The sequence below is a fragment of the Clytia hemisphaerica genome, unplaced genomic scaffold (genome assembly GCF_902728285.1).
Source record: "Clytia hemisphaerica strain Z4C2 unplaced genomic scaffold, Clytia hemisphaerica genome assembly, whole genome shotgun sequence".
In the NCBI taxonomy this organism is placed as follows: domain Eukaryota; kingdom Metazoa; phylum Cnidaria; class Hydrozoa; order Leptothecata; family Clytiidae; genus Clytia; species Clytia hemisphaerica.
In genome coordinates, this window is record NW_027104390.1 from 563154 (window position 1) to 583311 (window position 20158).

General features: G+C 34.1%; 3 protein-coding genes across 3 annotated transcripts in view; all 3 read right to left on the reverse strand.

Annotated features, from left to right (window-relative positions):
• Nucleotides 1–5621, reverse strand: part of LOC136819847 (uncharacterized) — a 45336-nt gene extending 39715 nt beyond the window's left edge. The window contains exons 1-8 of the mRNA XM_067076091.1: nucleotides 5482–5621; nucleotides 4978–5229; nucleotides 4448–4542; nucleotides 3199–3280; nucleotides 2738–2859; nucleotides 1801–1890; nucleotides 672–897; nucleotides 28–103 (exon numbers count right to left, since the gene is read on the reverse strand). Of these exons, the coding sequence (XP_066932192.1) occupies nucleotides 28–103; nucleotides 672–897; nucleotides 1801–1890; nucleotides 2738–2859; nucleotides 3199–3280; nucleotides 4448–4542; nucleotides 4978–5229; nucleotides 5482–5539 (1001 nt within the window). The 5' untranslated portion in view covers nucleotides 5540–5621. The remainder of the gene's footprint in view (nucleotides 1–27; nucleotides 104–671; nucleotides 898–1800; nucleotides 1891–2737; nucleotides 2860–3198; nucleotides 3281–4447; nucleotides 4543–4977; nucleotides 5230–5481) is intronic.
• A 405-nt stretch (nucleotides 5622–6026) lies between these two features.
• Nucleotides 6027–7326, reverse strand: LOC136819693 (U6 snRNA phosphodiesterase 1-like). The gene has a single exon (XM_067075934.1). The coding sequence runs from the start codon at nucleotides 7308–7310 to the stop codon at nucleotides 6399–6401; it is 912 nt and encodes a 303-aa protein (XP_066932035.1). The 5' UTR covers nucleotides 7311–7326; the 3' UTR covers nucleotides 6027–6398.
• A 2192-nt stretch (nucleotides 7327–9518) lies between these two features.
• Nucleotides 9519–13929, reverse strand: LOC136819691 (zinc finger protein 675-like). Its single transcript, XM_067075931.1, has 2 exons — nucleotides 11643–13929; nucleotides 9519–11228 (listed from the first exon to the last, which is right to left on the reverse strand). Exons 1-2 carry the CDS (start codon nucleotides 12097–12099, stop codon nucleotides 9772–9774), a joined length of 1914 nt encoding a protein of 637 aa, XP_066932032.1. The 5' UTR covers nucleotides 12100–13929; the 3' UTR covers nucleotides 9519–9771.
• Nucleotides 13930–20158: the final 6229 nt, after the last annotated feature.

Here is a 20158-nt window from a genome sequence, read left to right on the forward strand (position 1 = left end):
GTGGATAATATGAAAGAAAAAACCTACCATTTTTGACAATTTCTATTGATGAAAGTTGCACCCGGTAATAATAATTTTCCATCGGCACGCTTACATGTTTGACCTAGAACAAAGATTGGTGAAGCAAATTAAAGACGTTATTAAGGTGTGCTTATACTTAAACTATATAACCGTGAAACAGAAAGTTTAAAAACGGTCGATAGATAGTGTTGGTTAACTATGAACATTAGCTTGTAGTTGGCTATCTGCACAACCCTGCAGCCGATAAACGGTTGACATGTTATCACGTTATACTTCCCCGACAAACAAAAAGTTGTATAACAGAATAAGGTTAGGCTTCCAGGTTAACAAGGTCAGAATCCATCAAATCTATAACGTCATTGCATTGACACATGCATTTAACGCTAGGACATCACCACCCCAAATTTTTCATGGCGAAAGGGCTGAAAAAACCTTTCAATAAATTATTCCGAGTGCAACGACTGCCTCGTTTTGAAACTGTTACCGAGGTGATTATTAAATCCATGGAGTTTTCAAGTGTTACTTTTATAAATAAGGTAAACTTCTTATGAACTCCTCTGAGAATTATTTACCACTTCAATATTTTGAAAACGGGGTAAGCGTTGCTTATGACGTAATTAATGAAAAGGTTTACTGTGTAATAAACGTACCTCCTTTTCTTTCAACATACACGAATTTCTCTTCATCATCATCGATGGTGACAAGAAATTTAAGAGTGCTATCATCCTGCCGACGGTAAGCACAAATAGGCTGGTCAAATGATAAGAAATCTTTGAATTTAATCTTTAGTTTGCAATGTCGCTCGCATTGAGGAGAAGGATCGAAGAGTTGACATTCAACGCAATCTCGGTGAAGTTCGCAAACACTTGGGCAATCCTATAGAAAGTACAGATGTTATATAAATCTTAAAATTTAACTTCATTCTATATAAAGAAGTTACTTATAATAAGTTTTTCGTATGTAGCCACAGGTGCGCCAAATCTGACTAAAGCAGAGAGGCACTCATTTCTATTTTTACCAAGGGGTGCAATCTAATGTTGTAAAAAGCCTGCAAAAGGAAGTTCTTTTGCAAAACTTTGAGAAACCTGACCATTTTTACCTTAAAATGGACAAAACTTTCAAGAAATGAATTTACTCAAATTTGGCTAAATTTTGTCTGCACCGTAAAGGTTCAATTTTAGAGGCCAAATTTTGGGCATTTTCATTCTTTGCTAGAACTGGCTAAGTGTTGTAGTCACAATTTTGCGCACCGATTGCTCTGCCTTATGCTATGGTCGTTATAAATGGAGCTACAACTCAGTTTTTGCATTATGAAATATGAGAATTAGTTCTGAATTAGTTCACCTTATTAGAGAATTTAGTTCTGATTATCCAAATGAAGATGGGGAAAAACCCAAGAGACTTTAATAAAATAGAAGGAATCGTACATCTATATCGGTTGGTAGGACCACCTAGCTTTATATAGACCCTAGAGGGAGTTTCTCAATCAAGGCTTAGCAAAATATTTTGATCGGAGTTTTTTTGAAAGTGGTACCCGCATCAATAGCGCTAGATCTACTTTTGCCTGCAAACTAGTGATGTAGCGCCGTTTGTCGTTAAGCAAAATTTTAACACTACAACGAGTACCACTTAAAACTCCAATCAAAGATGGCGGATATAGCTTGGTCCAGGGTTAATAAAAGTTAGTGGGTGGGACGCCCCCCCCTTTCAACTATCCGTGTTTCTTTTTTACGTACTTAGTGTGAGCCAATTATACTGATTAACTATGATTATACTTACGAAACATTCTTCGCAATATATCCCGAAATAACCTTTATTACATATACATTCGTCACACGAACAATGTCCATTACCATTGCAAATTTTGCCCTGGAAAAAGAAGATACAAAACCACATCTAAACACATTTCGGCTCGATTCTACGAGGTAATCTTACAGGTCTCATGAAAACCACACCCTATTGAATCATGGGCGTGGTTTACCATTCTATGGCAAAATAACATCAAACGCCTCATTGAGAAAAGTTAATTTTGATGTTGAGCTTATTATCATAATTAAAAGAGGCGAAGGATGATGCCTGTTTATTTTTGTATTTCAGCTCCATCCTTTTTACCTCCATACACGCTTCTTTTTTTTAAAGAAGGTTTTTTTTCTATTTCATCATGGATATTCTCAACTTTTTGGGGAGAATCTTTTTAAACTATTCTTACGGTATTCTTAGGTTAGAAACGAAATTTAGCTTAACTTTAACATGAAGCATAAAATGGCATTTTTTGTCAAAGTATCGAGCCTTAATTGATGAATTTAATTGAAATTACTTGATGAAATTTTTAGGGCAATTTCATCATGAATATTCTTATAGAGTATATACATTAAAAAGCGTGCACCGGTAAAAAAGTCTTTCGCTACCAGATCAGTCAGATGGGCAATGCACTGTAGTTAAACACGGTGAATTTCGTTTTCTGATAGGGTCAAAAATCTGGTTCGCTAGAACCAAAAAAATCCTTAATAAGATCGTCCAAAATTTTTGAAGCCTTCGAAATGTTCTAATTTTCACCATTTGTGAGTATGTTTTAAGAAATGAGGTGTTTTACAGTCCACAAACTCCTTAAAAGTTCTTAATATTTTGGCCATTGAAGCCTTACGTATTTATATAGTTTGTTCTTATAAGCAAGCGTGTAGAATCTGGATATAGAGCGAAACAAACAACTTCTTACATTGGGTTTGCTTGGATCAATACAATATTTAGATGTATTGCATACTACTTCACCACAATTGGGACCTTTATAATCTTTTTTACAACGGCATCGTCCGCACTCACATACTCCACGCGAAGGACCTGAAACCATAAACATAGAAAAATAAGAACTTAATAACAAGGAGTTTATGATACTTTATCTCTTACTGAAAATATATGGAAGGATTGATTGTTTCGTAATCCTAATAAACATTTAGAAACCTCATTAGAATCTTGAGTAAATATCGAACAATCAAAAGATCTAAATTTTCGAAAACTGAAAAAAAAACACACACTGCATCGACTATTTCACCTGAGGCCTACCTAATACGATATTTTGGAATGATCGTCGCTTTTATCCGAAGAGACATACGAGCACGAAGGTAATCCAATGATGCAAATTAAAAGTATGAATTTTTATTTTATTTGTCTTTCTCTCACCTCCACAAATTAAGCCGTCAAATCGATCGCAACCAAAGTTATTGCATTCACAATGACTGCCATAATAAAGTTCTCCCGGATTCTAAAACGAGAAGATCATGTAAGTAGACATTAATCTAGACACCATTGAACTCTGTTGGACTTCATGACTCTTATAAAAAAACAAGAAGTCAAAGTGGTATGAAGGCCTAGCGACTGATTGTTACAAGGCATTATTTCATGCAAAATGAACTTGAATTGACAAAGCATATCCAAAAACCGGGATATTCATTTCGCTTCCTAGTGAGTTTCATTTTGATGGTTTTTAAAAAAATAAGCCTTTCAAGTGTATTGACGCTAATTCGATTTATTTGTTACTATAGTAGGGGGCCAAGCCTGGGGTTCCGTGACATCTTTTCTACGACTTAACCATTTTTAGTCTATCCGAAAGAACAGTATACTATAATTTTTGAGAGGGAGGACACGGATTAGGTCCGGGAAAACTTTTTGTGACCAGAATAGTGACGCCATAGGTGAAGCTGCAAGGGAAAATAAGGGGTAGAGAAATAGCTGATTTTCAAAAGTCAAAATAAACGAAGATGATTGGTACCATATCTGAAAGAGCATGAAATTCTGAGCAAAAAAATTTATTACAACAACTCTCTGACTAAAACACACAAAGAAATACAGCCGATTTAAGACCAACTAACTGTCAGCACTCTACTGTGATTTGACGTCAAATCTTCTCTTAATTGTACTGACGTCGGTATATTTTTTAACTTCAAGCGGCTTTATTTCTTTGTGTGTTTTATTTTTTTGCTTAGAATTTCATGCTCTTTCAAATGGTACCAATCTTCTTCGTTTATTTTGACTTTTAAAAATCAGTTATTTCTCTACTCCTTATTTTCCCTTGCAGCTTTGCCTATGGCGTCACTATTTTGGTCACAAAAAGTTTTCCCGGGCCTAATCCCTCTCAAAGATATCTTGTAATATACTGTTCTTTGGGATAGACTAAAAATGGTTAGATCGTAGAAAAGATGTCACGGAACCCCAGGCTTGGCCCCCTACTACTACAGGAGGCTTCAAAAGTTTAAAGTGTCATCAAAAAATTGAATGTTACAGACGTTACTGCGTAGATAAAATGTCTAGTGTAGGCTAGACAAAGTACTAATTCTTCAAAAAAACCGGACATACAGCACCACAGACATCGACATGATAATGAAAGGCCAGATGCTGGGCCAACAATGTATTAATACTAATAGGTACTTACTTGACGCTTGTGGCATGAACACTGTCCATTGATGCAATCCCCATTTCCGCTACAATAACGTTCATCGTAAAGCTGTCTCTTACAGAACATATCATCTAAATTGCAGGAATAAAACTATTCACGATACAGTGGCTTTCTAACCAAACCCTTTGAAAGTAAGTAAGTTTGCGACCACAGTCGAAGGTGATCCGAAGGCTCTCTCTTTTCTTTAGCCGTCTTTCCAAAGGAAAACGTGGACACTGCTCCTTCGCCTGAATTTTTTCATTTAACCTTGATCTTTCTCTTCAATTGCTAGGCTCTAAGCAGAGAAGCATCAAATTGGTCTTTTTCTTTTAAGACTTTGGTATGACCCGACGGACTGACGGCTAAATAAAAAACTTTGCGCACCGTAGCCGAATGTTCAACCTTTATGGTACGGTCGTTCACACATTTTATCTAAGTTCCTTGATTTTATCAAGCCTTGAAACCCAAATAGTGTAACTCTAAAGTGATTGCAAAAAATACATTGAAAATACGTTAAGAAGACAAACCTCGTGAAAGTTGGACGATATAATGATCTCCTACACTCGTCATTACAGATGTGTAATTACGAACATTTCCATCATCCATGGTCAATTTGCAAATTGGATAGCCTTTATAATCGTTCAAATCTTCACGAAAAGAAACACTCAATAGAACGCAGGTGTCACAATTGTCCTTCAAAGGACCTTGTTTGAAGAAAGAACATAGTAAGCAGTCATCCGCTTTGTTGCAGCCAGCGTGATCTTGTGCTCTTGATGTATCTAAGAATAAAAAAAGAAGTGAATCAAGAATTTATTCGATTGTATTATGGACCTTCTGTTAAATCTGTTGAACGGTGAAAAAGAATGTGGCTTCTGCGGCTACTATCTTCGATTAATAAACAGAAATGAAGAGGATTCTCTATATATTTTAAAGAGTCTCGGCAAATACACAAGCAAATTCTCTGGCAAAAATTAAAGATTTTACTCCGTCGGGTCACTTCATGTTCTTTATGCTCGCAATATTCAACTTACCGAAATTCAACAGCAGTAAGATCATCAATAGCAGTAAAAATATTGAAGCATCCTTCATTTTTGCGATTAATCTTTTGTTGACCTCCAAGTGTAACTATATTGTAACTTGCATGGTAAACTATAGGTTAGTCTAGATGAAAAAGCATACAAATTGAAATTCTTTTATTTGCTAAATAAGCTATAATCATAAAAAAGTTTTCTCACTTTTTCGTCACATTGTTGTTATTTGAAAACAGGATGGAGTCATTGTTGACGCTCAAAAATGACTCAAAGGGGAAGAGTTGTGTTGCTTATAAAACACTAAAAAACTAGCTAAAAAAGATCTCCTTCGAAGAGCTTGATAGAGAAGACGTGAGGCAAAGCTTGCGTGTGTTGTCGATTAATTAAGTGTCAAGATCAGCGGTTATGCAAAAGAGGTCAGGAAAACCCCTTTTTAACACTCAATATTCGATTTAATGCTTTCATAACCCTGAAAAATCATCTAAATTGTCAGTGTCCTTTTAAGTTAAAGCAAAGAGTATAGAAATTGTATACTGTATAACGTATACAAATCTATCCGTGTTCCTAAGCTTTCCAACGATTATTTTATCATATAAATGTTGTTTTTTTTTCATCAATTTATTTCAGCCAGCAAGTATCATTGAAAAGAATAAAAAGACTGAGATCACCATTATAAACAGATATATGATGACCTTGCAGCCAGCCATAATTAAGTCAATCACATGACGTTTTCAAAAGATTAAAGTTTTATTGATTAGTTCTATAGAAAATGGTAAATAAATAGTAATGGGTTGCTTAACACTCAGTAATTTTAAGCATTGCAAGAAGAGCTTTAAATGGAACATAAAATTAGACAGGAAAAAAGGGATTTCAAAGGAAAAAGAAAATTATGCAATAAGTAAAATGATAGAATGATATCACTTCAGTTCAATCTGCTGAAGTTTATGCCCAAATTTGACACAAACTTTCTCAGCTATATTTGCATCCAAGCCACCGTGAAACTCCAAGAACAATTTCTCTACATTCTCTCCTATAATTTGATCAAGCATTGTTTTACGATCTCCTAAAAACCACGCGATACTAATATGAAAAGAAGGTTCTGTATAATATAGGGGTAAATTAAACTCTTTGAAGACTTGGTCAACTTTAGTAACAGCTTTCAATAGAGAATCAGAAGTATCAACTTTAAGGCTAACAAATGTTCGACTTTCATCGTCATTGGTGTAAACTTCTAAACCACTTATGGAGAAAAAGAATTTGGAATGTGAATCAAATTTCTCCTTGAGCAGCATATACATTGAATCCATCCAGTAATGTCGAACAGATACTGTACGAGATAATGTCAAATGACAATCTTTAGGTTGAAATGAATGTAATTTAACGTTGATTCGACCATCAGTTTTTAATAGCTTGATCACTTTTTCATATAAAAGTAATACGTTATTCGTCTCTATGAGAGGGATGAAGATATAAGACGCCCAATTTCCCTCCACGTGTTCAAACGTCCTTTTCCGTCCTTGATGCTTGGTCACACTGTTTTCATTTTCATTTTTTGAACCTCCAAACATTCTACCAATCGATGATGGTAAAGGAAGAGTAGATTTCTTTTTCACTTTCTTGTGAGCAGTTTCGCTATTGGTTTCAGATTTTCTTCGTTCTCTTGTGGTTTCATGTTCTTCCGATTCAGAACTAATTATGCCTCTATCTTTTTGTTCTTCGGAATAACTATTGAATTGTTTTTGTTGTTTTTCAACACCATTTTGATTTTCATTTGAATTTATCTCGTCCTCATTTTCACTATCTGAATAATTGACCAAATTTGATAACATTATTTTAAATTTTTTTTTATAAATACCTACAATAGATAAGAAGACGGAAAAATGATTTTATAAAGATGGGAAGTTTGGCCAGGGATCAACAGCAAAGGAGCAGAATCCCGTTAAATGCTTATTACCAATGGAGCCAGAGGGGGGGGGTCGATACTAAAATCTAGGACATCATGTTGTTTAGTGACCTGGTGGTATACCCAAAAAACTTAAAAATCCTTTTAGGGGTACTAAAATACCAAAAAGGTGGTATCCAGACTAAATTTTGAGAATTTTTTCAGTTAATTGGTACTAAAATTAGTAATTTTCACAATTTTATAAATTTTTTTTAGAATTTTTCTTGATTTATTCAGAATTTTTGCAATCATTGAAAAAAAATAAAAATTTTCTCATTTAAAGAAAATTTCCCAATTCCATTTATTTTTGCATCTAGTCAAATGGCTTCCATGTTTGCTGGATTCATAAAGCATCATTGTTAAAAGTATCAATTTTTGAAAAATGAATATTCTGTTGCAAATATCAGCATTCTTGAGAAAAATGGTCCAGAGAAGACAAAATTTGTCCTGAAAATACCAAATTGGGTGGTTTCTGTGTCAAAATTTCCCTAAAAACTTTAGTACATGGGTACTAAAAACTCACTTCTCTAAAATGGGGTGGTCGTATGCAAGAAATTCCCAAAATCCTTTTAGTACACATGTATGTCCAGGATTTTAGTACCGACCTCCCCCCCTGATGGTCCAGAATCCCTTGGATAACCGTTAACGATCTCCGTTGCATGATAGATCGTACAAGTCTTTTTATAAGAACAAACTATATAAGAACATAAGGCTTCGATAGCCAAAACAAGATAAGAACATTTTAAGGCTTTGTGGACTCAAAAAACACCCTATTTCTTAGGAAAATGGTCAAAATAAGAACATGTTAAGAACATTTTAAGCTTAAAACTCAACTTATTATTATTGCATCTAGTCAATCTTCTTTAATGTTTGCTCGATTCATAAAGCATCATTGTTTAAAAGTATCAACTTTTGAAAAGTTAAGAACATCCAAAGGCTTCAAACATTTTGAATGTTCCTATAAAAAAACGCGTATACCTGTTTATTACAACCCCCTATATCTATTAGGCACCTAGATGATCGCAACGAAACAGAAAATAAAATGAAGTTACTGGGTCGAGGAATGGTTTTATAACCCAGTTGATAACAGACGAACTATAGTTCAAGGATAATCTAACAAGGCTCATCCACCTTAATAAAGATTGAAAACGATCAGTTATTTTTTTGTTCCATAGATTGGAAAAAAATTAGAAGGAAAAAAGAAGAAGGTTGTTCCTATACTTTGTACTAAAAAAAACTTGAGCTTAAAATATACTATCGAAAAATAATCGTATTATGTAAAAATAAAGGGACAAAAATATAGTATACAATATTACAATAACATATCGACAAATAGAAATATTAGAAAATAGACCGAGAGTTAAGACAATTATGGCTGATTTGGATGAAACAAATTCTTCTTGTTTATAAATGTTTTTGACCTTAAAATTGGACCAATAAATTGGTTTTGACTTAAACTAAAAACTAGCGATAAAATTGGTAACCAAAATAGAAATCTTTAATTTAAATGCTTCATGTATATAAACCAAAATAGATAAAATGATACAAAAAGCTATACCAGTGTAGAAAAGGTAAAACTGGTTATAAAAAATTGGTGACTCAAAAAGTTAGAGCAGAAAAAAGAGCAGAAAAAATGTCATAATGGAGAATAACCAATGAAAACTGATATTAAACTAAAACAAGGGAAAATTAAAAAAATCTAGAAATACTTTATAATTTTACTATGTCCAAATTAAAGTGACTCTAAAGTTCATTGGCTTTAAGTGTGCACATACTAAATTTTGTTTGGCTCGTCACAAATGCTTCAAAAATAACAAATTATCTACTGTTGAAAAGATGATTCAGAGCACTATAAATTTTGAGAAAAAAACTATTCTATAAAAATTCTAGAAAATGAAGATTAAAATAATGAAGAAGAAAAAAACTAACTTTTTATCCTTTAGTCCTTTAAAACTCCATTTTTGGTACAAAGGTACTTTGAAGCTTTCTGATTTTATGTATAAAATTATTTTTGACGTAAAATTATTACATATAAAAAATTATAGATCTTAGAAGGTCGCCCGTTGGAGTGAGAAAAAAACACTCAACAATGGGGTTTTTCGACTCACACGAGCTACTTTTTAGAGGATGTAAGCTTCAATGCATAAACTTTAAGGGAAAAATAATTGTCACCATTCTGTTGGCTGATGCAAAGAAATTTAATGAATCAAACGGATAGCAAATGTTCACCTCAAAATGAGCAGCCCTCTAAAGTGAGAATAATATTTCTTGTGTTTGAATGTTTTGAATGGGTTTTCAAATTTTTCAATGAGGAAACAACGTAACTCCTGCTTGGCTAGTTAATCAAATTATTGACCACTTTCTTTTTCACTTTCTTTTATCGCTTCTTCTTGGATTCGTGCAAGGTTGTTTTCAATAGTTTTTTCAAGTCTTTCTTTCTTTCGTATACGTTTCTCCTCCATTTCTTCAAAATAACGTAAATGCATTCTCCGTAAATGTCTCCTGAGACCACTGCTTTCGGTGAAGCGATACTTGCAAACAGGGCATTCATGCGGTTTTTCACCAGTATGGCGTCTCATATGAAGTTTACGTGTGCTTAAAGTAGCAAAAGTCATTTCACAGAGTTCACATTTGTATGGCCTCTCTCCTGTGTGTGTTCGGTAATGTGTAGCAAGACTATCTTTGCGGGCTGCTTCAAAGTCACATTTATCACATTTGAAGCGTTTCTGCTTGGTATGAGTTGTCATGTGTCGGTTCAAGCAAGAAGTGGTGCGAAATTTCAAAGCACAAATTTTACATTGCCATAACTTGATATCTTGATGCATTCGCATGTGCATTAACAAAGCATCGCTTCTATGAAATTTCTTCTCACATAAAGTGCATGGGAATGGTTTTTCATGAGTATGTATAGCGTAAACATGGTTCTGCATTGTTATCTTTTGCCGGAAAGATTTATCGCAATATTCACATTTGAACTGTTTGATTCCCGTATGGATCTTGATGTGTAAACGATAAACACTAGACTGTGCGAAACGCTTTCCACAAGTCTCACATTTGTATGGTTTCGCCCCTGTATGGATATTAAGATGCTCATTGTAGGTCAATTTATTTTTCAATAAAATGTGACAGACTTCACATTCAAATTTACGCTCATTTGAATGGCTTTTCTTGTGTAGATTCAATGAATGTCTTGAATTGAACTTTTTATGGCAGACATCACATTCGTAAGGCTTTTCACCTGTATGAATACGCTCATGCACTGTGAGGTAGCTTTGTGAAGAAAATAACAAATTGCAATATTTGCATCTAACACGTGGAACTGGTCTGTGAGGATTTTTCCGCTTGGGTTTTTGCGTTCCAATGTCATCTTGTGGTTCTTGCTTTATTACCGTGGATGAAGGTTCAACTTTAATGTTGATTTCTGCAGTTTCAATATTAGGTGATTTTTTCTTTTTCTTATCTTTCTTTTCTTTCTTTTTCTTCTTCTTCACAACATTCAATTTCTGTTTTTCTTTCTTATTCCGTTCAACTTTTGTTTTCATCACACCTTTCCACTTTTCAGGATCCCTTTTCATATCTTCAATGGATTTCAAATCGATAAACTCTACAGCAACATTAACATCAAACTTCCATTTTTTTCGTTTCTTCAGTTTTCCTCTTGGATTCACATAAATGTAATAATCTTTTGTGGCGGACTTGTTATTAATATCTTGCCTTTGTTGCACATTTAACTTCTTTAATGACTTCCTATTGAAGTTTGCAGCACCAGTCGAAGAGGAGGCAGCACTGGAGTCGACACCATAACCTAGAAATTAAACAATTTTTGACTGGTTGGTTTCAGGAAGTACTTGGGAAGCATTGATATGTGAGTGGCCCCTTATTGGAAATATTTCATTTTTGTTTCAAGATTCTAATAAGTGAGTGCACGTGAGTTAGATAAAAATAAGCTGATGACCCTCATTTTGGACCACCTACAAATGTAAAGTCTCAAAACTGACTGTTTTACAAATACTATTCAAACGATAAGAATACAAAGTTTTTTTATTGTTCATTAATGATGTAAAACTTATCATTTAGAGTGACATACTATGATACTATGATCAAAACCTCAGTAAGAAGGATCAAAAATATAAAAAAAAAAGAAAACAGAAGGGATCAAGCTATCAAAGCCATAAAAGAAATCAACGAATTTTCAGACAGAGAAAAAAAAGCAATATACCTTCTTCCCAATTAACTTCTTCTTTGATATTCTCTAGAAGTGGTGGCTCCTTATTGTCTATAAATTCATCTTCAATTGGTTCCTTTTTAATGACCACTTCATTGTTTTTGTCTGCCGATAAGAATGGATTTGCCATCTCCGAAACATCATTCACTGATTGACATATTTGTTCATTTATTGAAGAGTCTTGCATTCCCATACTTGTATCATCGTTTTCTTCTGGCTTTAAAGCTATATCAACGTCAGGTTTCAAATCTAAAGAACTTTGATCCTCCTCATCCTCATCTTTCCTAATATCATAAAGACTCAAGGGAGGTTCCTTAATTTTGATTTCTTCATTAGAAATATTCAATGTTTCTTCAGCAAATGTTGTATCTTCTATAATATGGTCTTCATTTTTGATATGATCAGTACCCTCGAAAACATCATCAAAATTCAACTCAAATTGAAAATCCATTTTTGAACTTATTCTTTAATTGATTCATTCTCTAAAACAAAATGATAAAAAAATTAGAAGTAGCACAGATCAATAAGATACAAATAAACATGCCCTCCACAATTGATGAAGGACTACAAAAGGTCAGCTTTTGGGTATGAGGTCAGTGAAGTGAAGTCATAAAATTGTTAAAAACTTTTGCTTTCCAACAATAATGACATACTTTAAAAGTTTCTTTGAAATTTTGTCATTCCAAAAGTTAATTTAAAGTTACTTTTTCGATTTCCAATTCTTAACATCACTTGTATAGAGCACTGAAGATGATTTTAAAATAAAACTTTGTTGTTTTTTTCTTTATACTTTAAACGAATTTTACTATTTCTAGAAACCTGTTCTGGCCTGTAAAATACACTAACAAGCTGAAACAGATACCAATTTTTTTAGTTTCATATGAGCCCTCCCCATTGAGGAATGGGTCCTACCCCTACATAGTAGGAATTCTTCCTTTTTCAACCAGGAATGCATTTTTCTTCGTTAAAATGCAATTAACAGATGCTTTTAAAAGGTTTATTAAACAGGTTTGCTGCTCCCTACAAGTATATAACTTTCCATACTTTTGCCAGCTTTTTTATTGTTTTTTTTTATCAAAGTGAAATCCTGTGTTGATTGATATATACAATTAAGGCATTTGAAGCAAGACTCAAGCCACAGGAGCCTCTGAAAGTCAAATCTTTAATGAAATTCCAAGAGGATGAATGTTTGTTTTCTGATAAAAATATAATATCTTAAAATAGCATTAATTTTTGTGGAGTTTAAATTTCTCAGATTTCCAAGTTTTTTGAAGCTGTTCTGAAATTAACCAATTGGGTTAGGTATCGGAATTCCTATGTAAGTTCTTTTCCGAGATTTGTAAAATAGCTAAGTCAGCAAAAAAACCTTTACCGGGGGTTTAAGAAAAAAACAGGACTGCCATCATTTGCTTCTTATTTAGCCATATATTCAAATTTGCACTCAAAAATACTTAAATAAATAAGTTAATGATATTCAATTTAATATTTGTATCTCTCAGAAAATAAACATTTACAAAATAAGATTGCTATCATTTGTAACACCCCATATTTGGACCATTCTATCGTGGGCGTAAAATAAGGCGGAAACTGATTAGCGCTCTCGGTGCAAGATTGCGGCCTCATTTTTATTCGCCCGCGCGAGAACGCGAGCTAATCATTTTTTTCTCGCGTGCTCAAGGGGAAAATGAAAGTGATTGATATTCTTCGAAGGAAAAACATTAAAAAAAAAAACCATTGATCAAAACATGTATTTTGTTGTTGAAAATCGATCCTGTGAAGCAGGCCATTTTTCATGCCCTTTAAAGCGTCCAGTTATCGGACGCTGCCCCTCTTGAAACTACTAAATATTGGTAAAAACAGCCTTTTTAGTGGAAAAACACTGGAAAAAGTGCCCTTTTTGGTCACCAACGGACACTGCCTTGCCTTTCTAAAATATGACCTGTGAAGATAAAAAAATTTCTGCTATGCGTTTTTTCGGAACGCTGAAAAACTGTAATTTCGATCTTCCTTTAAGGTAAAGAGGTTGCAAAATTTGGGCTCGCGAGGCAAAAACTGCTAAAAAGCTAGTAAAATCATAATCCTCAAATATCAAAGTTCCATCCTCACTGTAAAGTGACGAAAAGAGCGAGTGGATAAACTGAGGTTTAGAGATATGTTTGTTAAAGTGACTGAAAAAAGCGAGAGGATAAACTGAGGTTTAGAGATGTTAATGTTAATGTATATATTCTTTAAAGTCAAAAATGTGTACAAATCTGTACTAGCTTTAAGCTAATAGAGTTTGACTGCCTATTTTACAAAATGAATCATTCATCGTCATTTGTTAATGCCCAATCGCTGACGATTTCTTCTGTAGAGCATTTTGGTTTATAATTTGAAGATATTTTTGTTGTTTGGTAATTTTTTAAAAAGATATTTTGTTCTTGGGCTCCTCTTACGCACCGTTGCTCCTTTATTGTATGTCTTTGTAATTGCTTTGCTTGTTCGTGCATCTCCTTGATCTTTTTCCGTTTGTTGATTGTGAAATCTTTTTATACTTACCTGAAGAAACAGTTTCATTTAGCATGTGTAAATTCTTCTGAAAATCTTTGTCCTTTGACTTTGCAGGGTGACTTTCAGAGGACGGCCATTCTTTGTTTTTCTGTCTCCTAATCTGTGGTGAGTAACATTGATTTCTGGAACATTGATGTCATCTAGGAGTTATCGGAACCGAAATATGTCATATTTTTTCCCATTTTCTTCTTCTTCCTTATCTGGGCCTGAATATTCGAGAAACCCGTGAACGATCATATCCAGTTTTCTAGATTCTATGTCTCTTTTCACTTTCTTCCTTCCGTTTTTGTTCTTCGGCAGATTTTAAGTCTTCTTTGTGCTTCTTGGTAATCTCGGCGTATGTTTTCTTTGATGTTTCCGTCATTATTTCTGCTGTGTGCTTTATTTCTTCCTTAATCATGCTTCTTGTCTTCTCCTNNNGGGCCCAACCTCAAAGTCGGAACTTTGGATTTTTATAAGCACGTGGTTGCTTATAAAAGATGTGCCTCCTTTTCGGCGATTCATATTTCGTTTTACATGTTTTTTTTTTATTCGTTGTCGGACAAAATTGTTGTCGGAATACTGACGCATTCGTCAAATCCAACGTCGGGCATTTTTACTGTCGGACTAGAAAGTGACGGACTACTGACGACCTCCCGTAATTTCAGGACTGAATTTTTTTAACATTTTCTTTGAGAAAAACTTGGTTTCTCTTAGTTATATTAAATATATGAATGTTGTAAATTCATATAAATATTAAATGTCTTATTTGGTATGAAAACATAGTTATAAATATACTTAGGGTGGAAATATTTGCTAGTATACTGGTCCTGGTTTTAAACTGAAGCGTGTCCACGGGAAGCTCGTAAAGTTTTTTTGAGCGATATAAACAAAACAGACAAATCTTATTTTGTACTATTTTGTTTGACTGGACATGCTGAATCAATTTAAATATGGAATCTTCTGACACAGACACAAAGGTATAGTTTGATCAGTTTTAAGTCTTGCCACCTATTTTTATCTTGCATGTTTCATATTTGCCTTAAAAATTTATCTCGGTTCTAGATACCGTATTTCCTCTTTTTAGCGCCGCCCTCTAATGGGCGCCGCTCCTAAAACCTCAAAAATTTTAAGAGCGCCGCACCTCTGAAGGGGGCGCTTTTTAGAAAAAAGATAAAGAAAACAGAATTCTATAGCTTTCTTGTTAATAAACTCTTTCACATCTAATTCTAAAATAAGAATGTTCTTTAGTGGAAGATAATGTCTAAAAATCAAAAGGACAGTTGTCAATTTCATGGCATGGGTTGTTTCTTGATTTCTTGAGTCTTTAAAAGGTAGGAAATAAAAAACTCAAAGAGTGATTACGAAAATTTTAAGAGCACCGCAGAGCTTAGTTGAGGAAATACGGTACCTAACTTAGGAGTTTACTAGGCTGCTGGCACCCATTACAGTAACGGATTCGATTTGAACGATTTGATAACGATTAGAATCTAGATCAAAACATTCGAAAGAGAATTTGTCACTGTAATATCTTCAATTTTTCTCAATCGAATGCGAGAAGACAGGATACCGTCTATATCGCACCTCAACGTCTTTTGACCAATTAAATCGCTAGAATCTTACTGACGCGCTGTCTTAATTTGTGGACCTACCGGGAGGTCCTTTAATTTGACCGTTGTCCGTTCGTCTGTTACAAGCTTTTCTCGGGATTGGCTCATTAGTCTTTTTTAATTTTTTGCACAATGATACAAAATAGCAATGCCTGAAAAGTGACGGAGTCCGATTTTTGAAAAAAATTTTTGGGGGGCAAATTTGGGCCAAAAACTACCTAAAAATAAGGTTTTTTGGACTTTGTGCAAAATTGCTTCATTAGTTTTTCCTGATTTTTGGTAGAAAGATAGAGTGCAAGGTACCCTAAAATGTGGCTGAAGTAATTTTTCTCGGAAAATTTTTTTTCGTCGTCAAATACGGATTTTCGCAAATTTGGGGCCAAAAAACTACCTAAAAATAAGGTTTTTTGGACTTGGTGCAAAATTGCTTCATTAGTTTTTCCTGATTTTTGGCAGAAAGATAGAGTGCAAGGTACCCTAAAATGTGGCTGAAGTTAATTTTTCTCGGAAAATTTTTTTTCGTCGCAAAATACGGATTTTTCATTCTTTGGGGAAATTCCCTTTTACCATTTTCCTGTTAGCAGCTTTTCTCGGGATTGGCTCATTATTTTTTTTTAATTTTTTGCACAATGATACAAAACAGGAATGCCTAAAAAGTGACGGAGCCCGATTTTTGAAAAAAAAATTTGGGCAGCAAATTTCGGCCAAAAACTACCTAAAAATACGTTTTTTTGGACTTGCTTCATTAGTTTTTCCTGATTTTTGGCAGAAAGATAGAGTGCAAGGTACCCTAAAATGTGGCTGAAGTAATTTTTCTCGGAAAATTTTTTTTCGTCGTAAAATACGGATTTTCGCAAGTTTGGCCTAAAAACTACCTAAAAATAAGTTTTTTCTGGACTTTGTGTGAAATTGCTTCATTAGTTTTGGACAAAAATAAAAGGCAAGTATCTCTAAAACGTAACTCGAGCTGTTTTTTTCGGAAAAGTTTTGTTGGCCGTAAAAATTGGTTTTTCTTATTTGGGGAAATTCCCTTATGTCATTTTTAAGGAAAATGAGCATTTCTCAAGATTGGCTCGGTGCTTTTTCCTTATTTTTTGCATAGTGCTATAAAATGGTAATATTTAATTTCTGATGGAGCCTGTTTTTCAAAAAAACAATTTTTTGAGCAAATTTGGGCAGAAAAGTGCCTATATTCAAGTTGTTCATTACACTTTCTTACTCTCTTGCTATTTGTCCTATTTTTATCTAATTTTGATCACCAGGTAGGTCCGTTCAGCATGTTGCTTGTTCATCTTTAATCTGCTCTTCCGCAATCGATTGAACTCATCGTTAATCTATAAGAGAAAAGATTTATAGGATTCAGTACTTCGCCCCTACTCCGTACTTAGATTAGACTCAATGGACCCAGCCAGACAGGCTTAAAAGCGTTATGAAAAAGGAGGCCCGAACATGGTCCGAACATGGCCCAAATGACTCGGGTCATGTTCGGACCAAAAGAATTGATAGGGTCTCTCGGCCCGAACATGGCCCGAAGAGGCCCGAGAATTCTCGGGCCATGTCGAGGGTTGTCCATCATTTCACCAAACAGTTGGGTGTTTAAGATATAAACCAGTATAAACTGCAATTATTGCTCTTTTTGGCAATTATTGCCGAAAACGGCAATTTTTTCAATGATGAAATGCTGAATCAGCAGAAAAAAGTTAAAAAGGGCACGCTATCACATCAGTGAAAGTTATCGTGACATGGAATGACAGAAAGTATGATTGATAAACTTGGGTGGAATTATCAAAACAAGTTTGTTGTCAAATAGATTTAACAGTAAGTGAAAATACAGGCCAGATATCAACCAGTCCAGACCAGTCCCATGTTTCGACCAATCATCCCAAGTTAGAGCAGTTGACAGTACTGACATTTGCAACCAACAAGGAAGCTTTGCTCGATTTATCGTATGTTGTCCGACCCAAAAATAATAAATCGACACTTAGAGAAAGGAAAAATTAGGGTTTTTGGGACTCTGAGATCAATTTTCACTTGATTTTTGTCCAAATTTTGGAAAATTGCGACCCTTTGAGAGAGGAAATTTTGAATTTCGTGATTTTTGGACCCTTACAGCCAGACGATCTCAATCGAACGGAATCGACGATCGAACCAGTCAAACCAAATCGAACGCAATCGACCGATTGAAATTCGATTGTCGAATGCAATCGAATCTCAATCGAATATTACCGCAATTTTCAAATTCGATTGATATTCAATTGCGTTCGATTAGGATTTGACTGCATTCGATTGTGTTTGAATGCGTTCGATTGGGTTCGTATATGTTTGATAGGACTTTTCCTTATTTGGCACCACCAATATAAAAATTTTCTTCCAAACATAAAAAATAAAATAAAAAATAAGTAAAATACAAAATTAAATGTAAACAAAAATGGTAGAGTAGAGCTGCGAGCGGAGCTGCGTAGTTGTATTTTAATGACCAGCCAGGTCTTTTATTTGAGGGCTATGTACGTTAGCCTCCACTGATGCAAGTTACCCAATCTCACGGTACTCGTTAAAGCTCTAGTCTGATTCGTGGACCTATTCAAAACCAAAACACAGGTTCGGTATGGTTCGTTGTATAGACCTTTTCGCCTTTCCATCTGCCATATTGAATTGTATGCAAAATTTATGGTGGCCGAATTGATGTGGTGAAATTCCCTTAGAAAGTATGCAAAACATATGCAAAAAGAAAGTATTAGTATAAAACTTACATGCATGATTGGCATTATATTTAAAAATTGTAATCTTATAGAAGAAAGATTAAATTTGCTTCTCTTGAAAACTAAAAATAATTATATTCGCTCATCTCTTAGAACAAGCACTTCAAAAATCAATAACATTAGACATAAATTCAAACTGAAAAATCATCAGCGAAGGTGAAAAATAATCCTTATTCGGCTGACTGTACTGTAAATTATTCTCCTGGGAATAGAGCCGCCAAATGATCAAATCAAAACATTGATAATGTGTGACGTCATAATTACTGCTTTTCAGTTTGCGTGTTTTGAAAGTTTGATGTGTGTACTCCGTCTTCGTGGAATTTCTTAATGGCATGAAAACAGAATATGCTATGTCTTTAAGAACAAATTTCTAAAAGGCTTTTGTTGTTCTGTGAATATTTCTTTTTGGATTGAGAAATTCCATCTTTTATTGTTCTAATGATTATAATATTTATTTATAACATGCTTTGTTGTCTTTTTAATCTTTGTGTAAACTTGCATATTTTTTGCATACTTTCCAACTAAATCCAACCACGGCTTTTTCGTTCCTCTATTTTTGGCATACAATTCAAGATGACGGATGGAAAGGCGAAAAAGTCTATCTTAAGGAAGACAATTGAATGCACATAAAGACACATATATTTTTCCGATGCAGGATGAGGGAATAGTGTTACAACCTGTAGGCAACCTAGTAGGGTTGGGTATGGGTGTGGTTTGGGTGTGGTTATGTATCAGATTGGCTAGGAAATGGGTTATTATTAGTTAGGGTTAAGGTTGGAGCTCAAAACAAGCACTTTTTTGTGATTTTCTCTTAATAATACAATATAGTCTGTAGTTTGTACAATATAAATAGCTGTTAGAAATGGTCTTTCGCATGAGTCTGTGGCATAGTGCATTTAGTGGGTTTGAATCCCACCTGTGACAACCTTTGGTAAATCATTTAAACTGTTGAAAAGTAAGTAAGTATTTATTTACCATTTTAGCACTACAAAGAAGATACAATTAGTGATGATATACACAACAAATATATGGAAGGAGTACAGATTACATTTATAACATTATATACTTTGTAAATTATTCAAGTTAGTTACCTTGAGGCAGGTCATACACTCCACCTAAACGCGCAACAAACAGTGTTTAAGTGAATATCAATAATTATAAGAATATCTTATTTATGTGCTTAACTTCAGTAAACTTTGAGTACTTCATTGAAGATAAAGAAGGAGAAATATAAAAAATGCACTGGTCAATTTTGATAAACATTGTTGATTGTTTGAGAAAATTCTACGGTAGCAGAAATTTTTTACTGCCAATTAAAGGCACAGTCTGCTTATACTTACTATGTTTGCTATATCCCCTAGGCAAAAAACGGTAAAAAAAAGATACAAGCAACAGTGTGTGCTAAAATATTTTGGCTTCACTTTCGATTTCAAGCAAAGGTCATAGCAATAGAAGGCTTATTAGAAAGATTTAAACATAAAATTCAAAAAGAATACCAATCATCATATAGAGCACTAAACAATATCCCAATTCTAGGTTTAGTTTGTTCTACCTTACATTATAACTGAAAATATCTTTTAAAATCTTTGTCCGCCATCATTGAGTGTTGCAT

Coding starts and splice junctions, on each gene's coding strand:
- LOC136819691 (XM_067075931.1), bottom strand. CDS start 12,099: ATGGATTTTCAATTTGAGTTGAATTTTGATGATGTTTTCGAGGGTACT. Junction 11,229..11,642: donor AGAAGTTAATTGGGAAGAAG/GTATATTGCTTT, acceptor TTTAATTTCTAG/GTTATGGTGTCGACTCCAGT.
- LOC136819693 (XM_067075934.1), bottom strand. CDS start 7,310: ATGTTATCAAATTTGGTCAATTATTCAGATAGTGAAAATGAGGACGAG.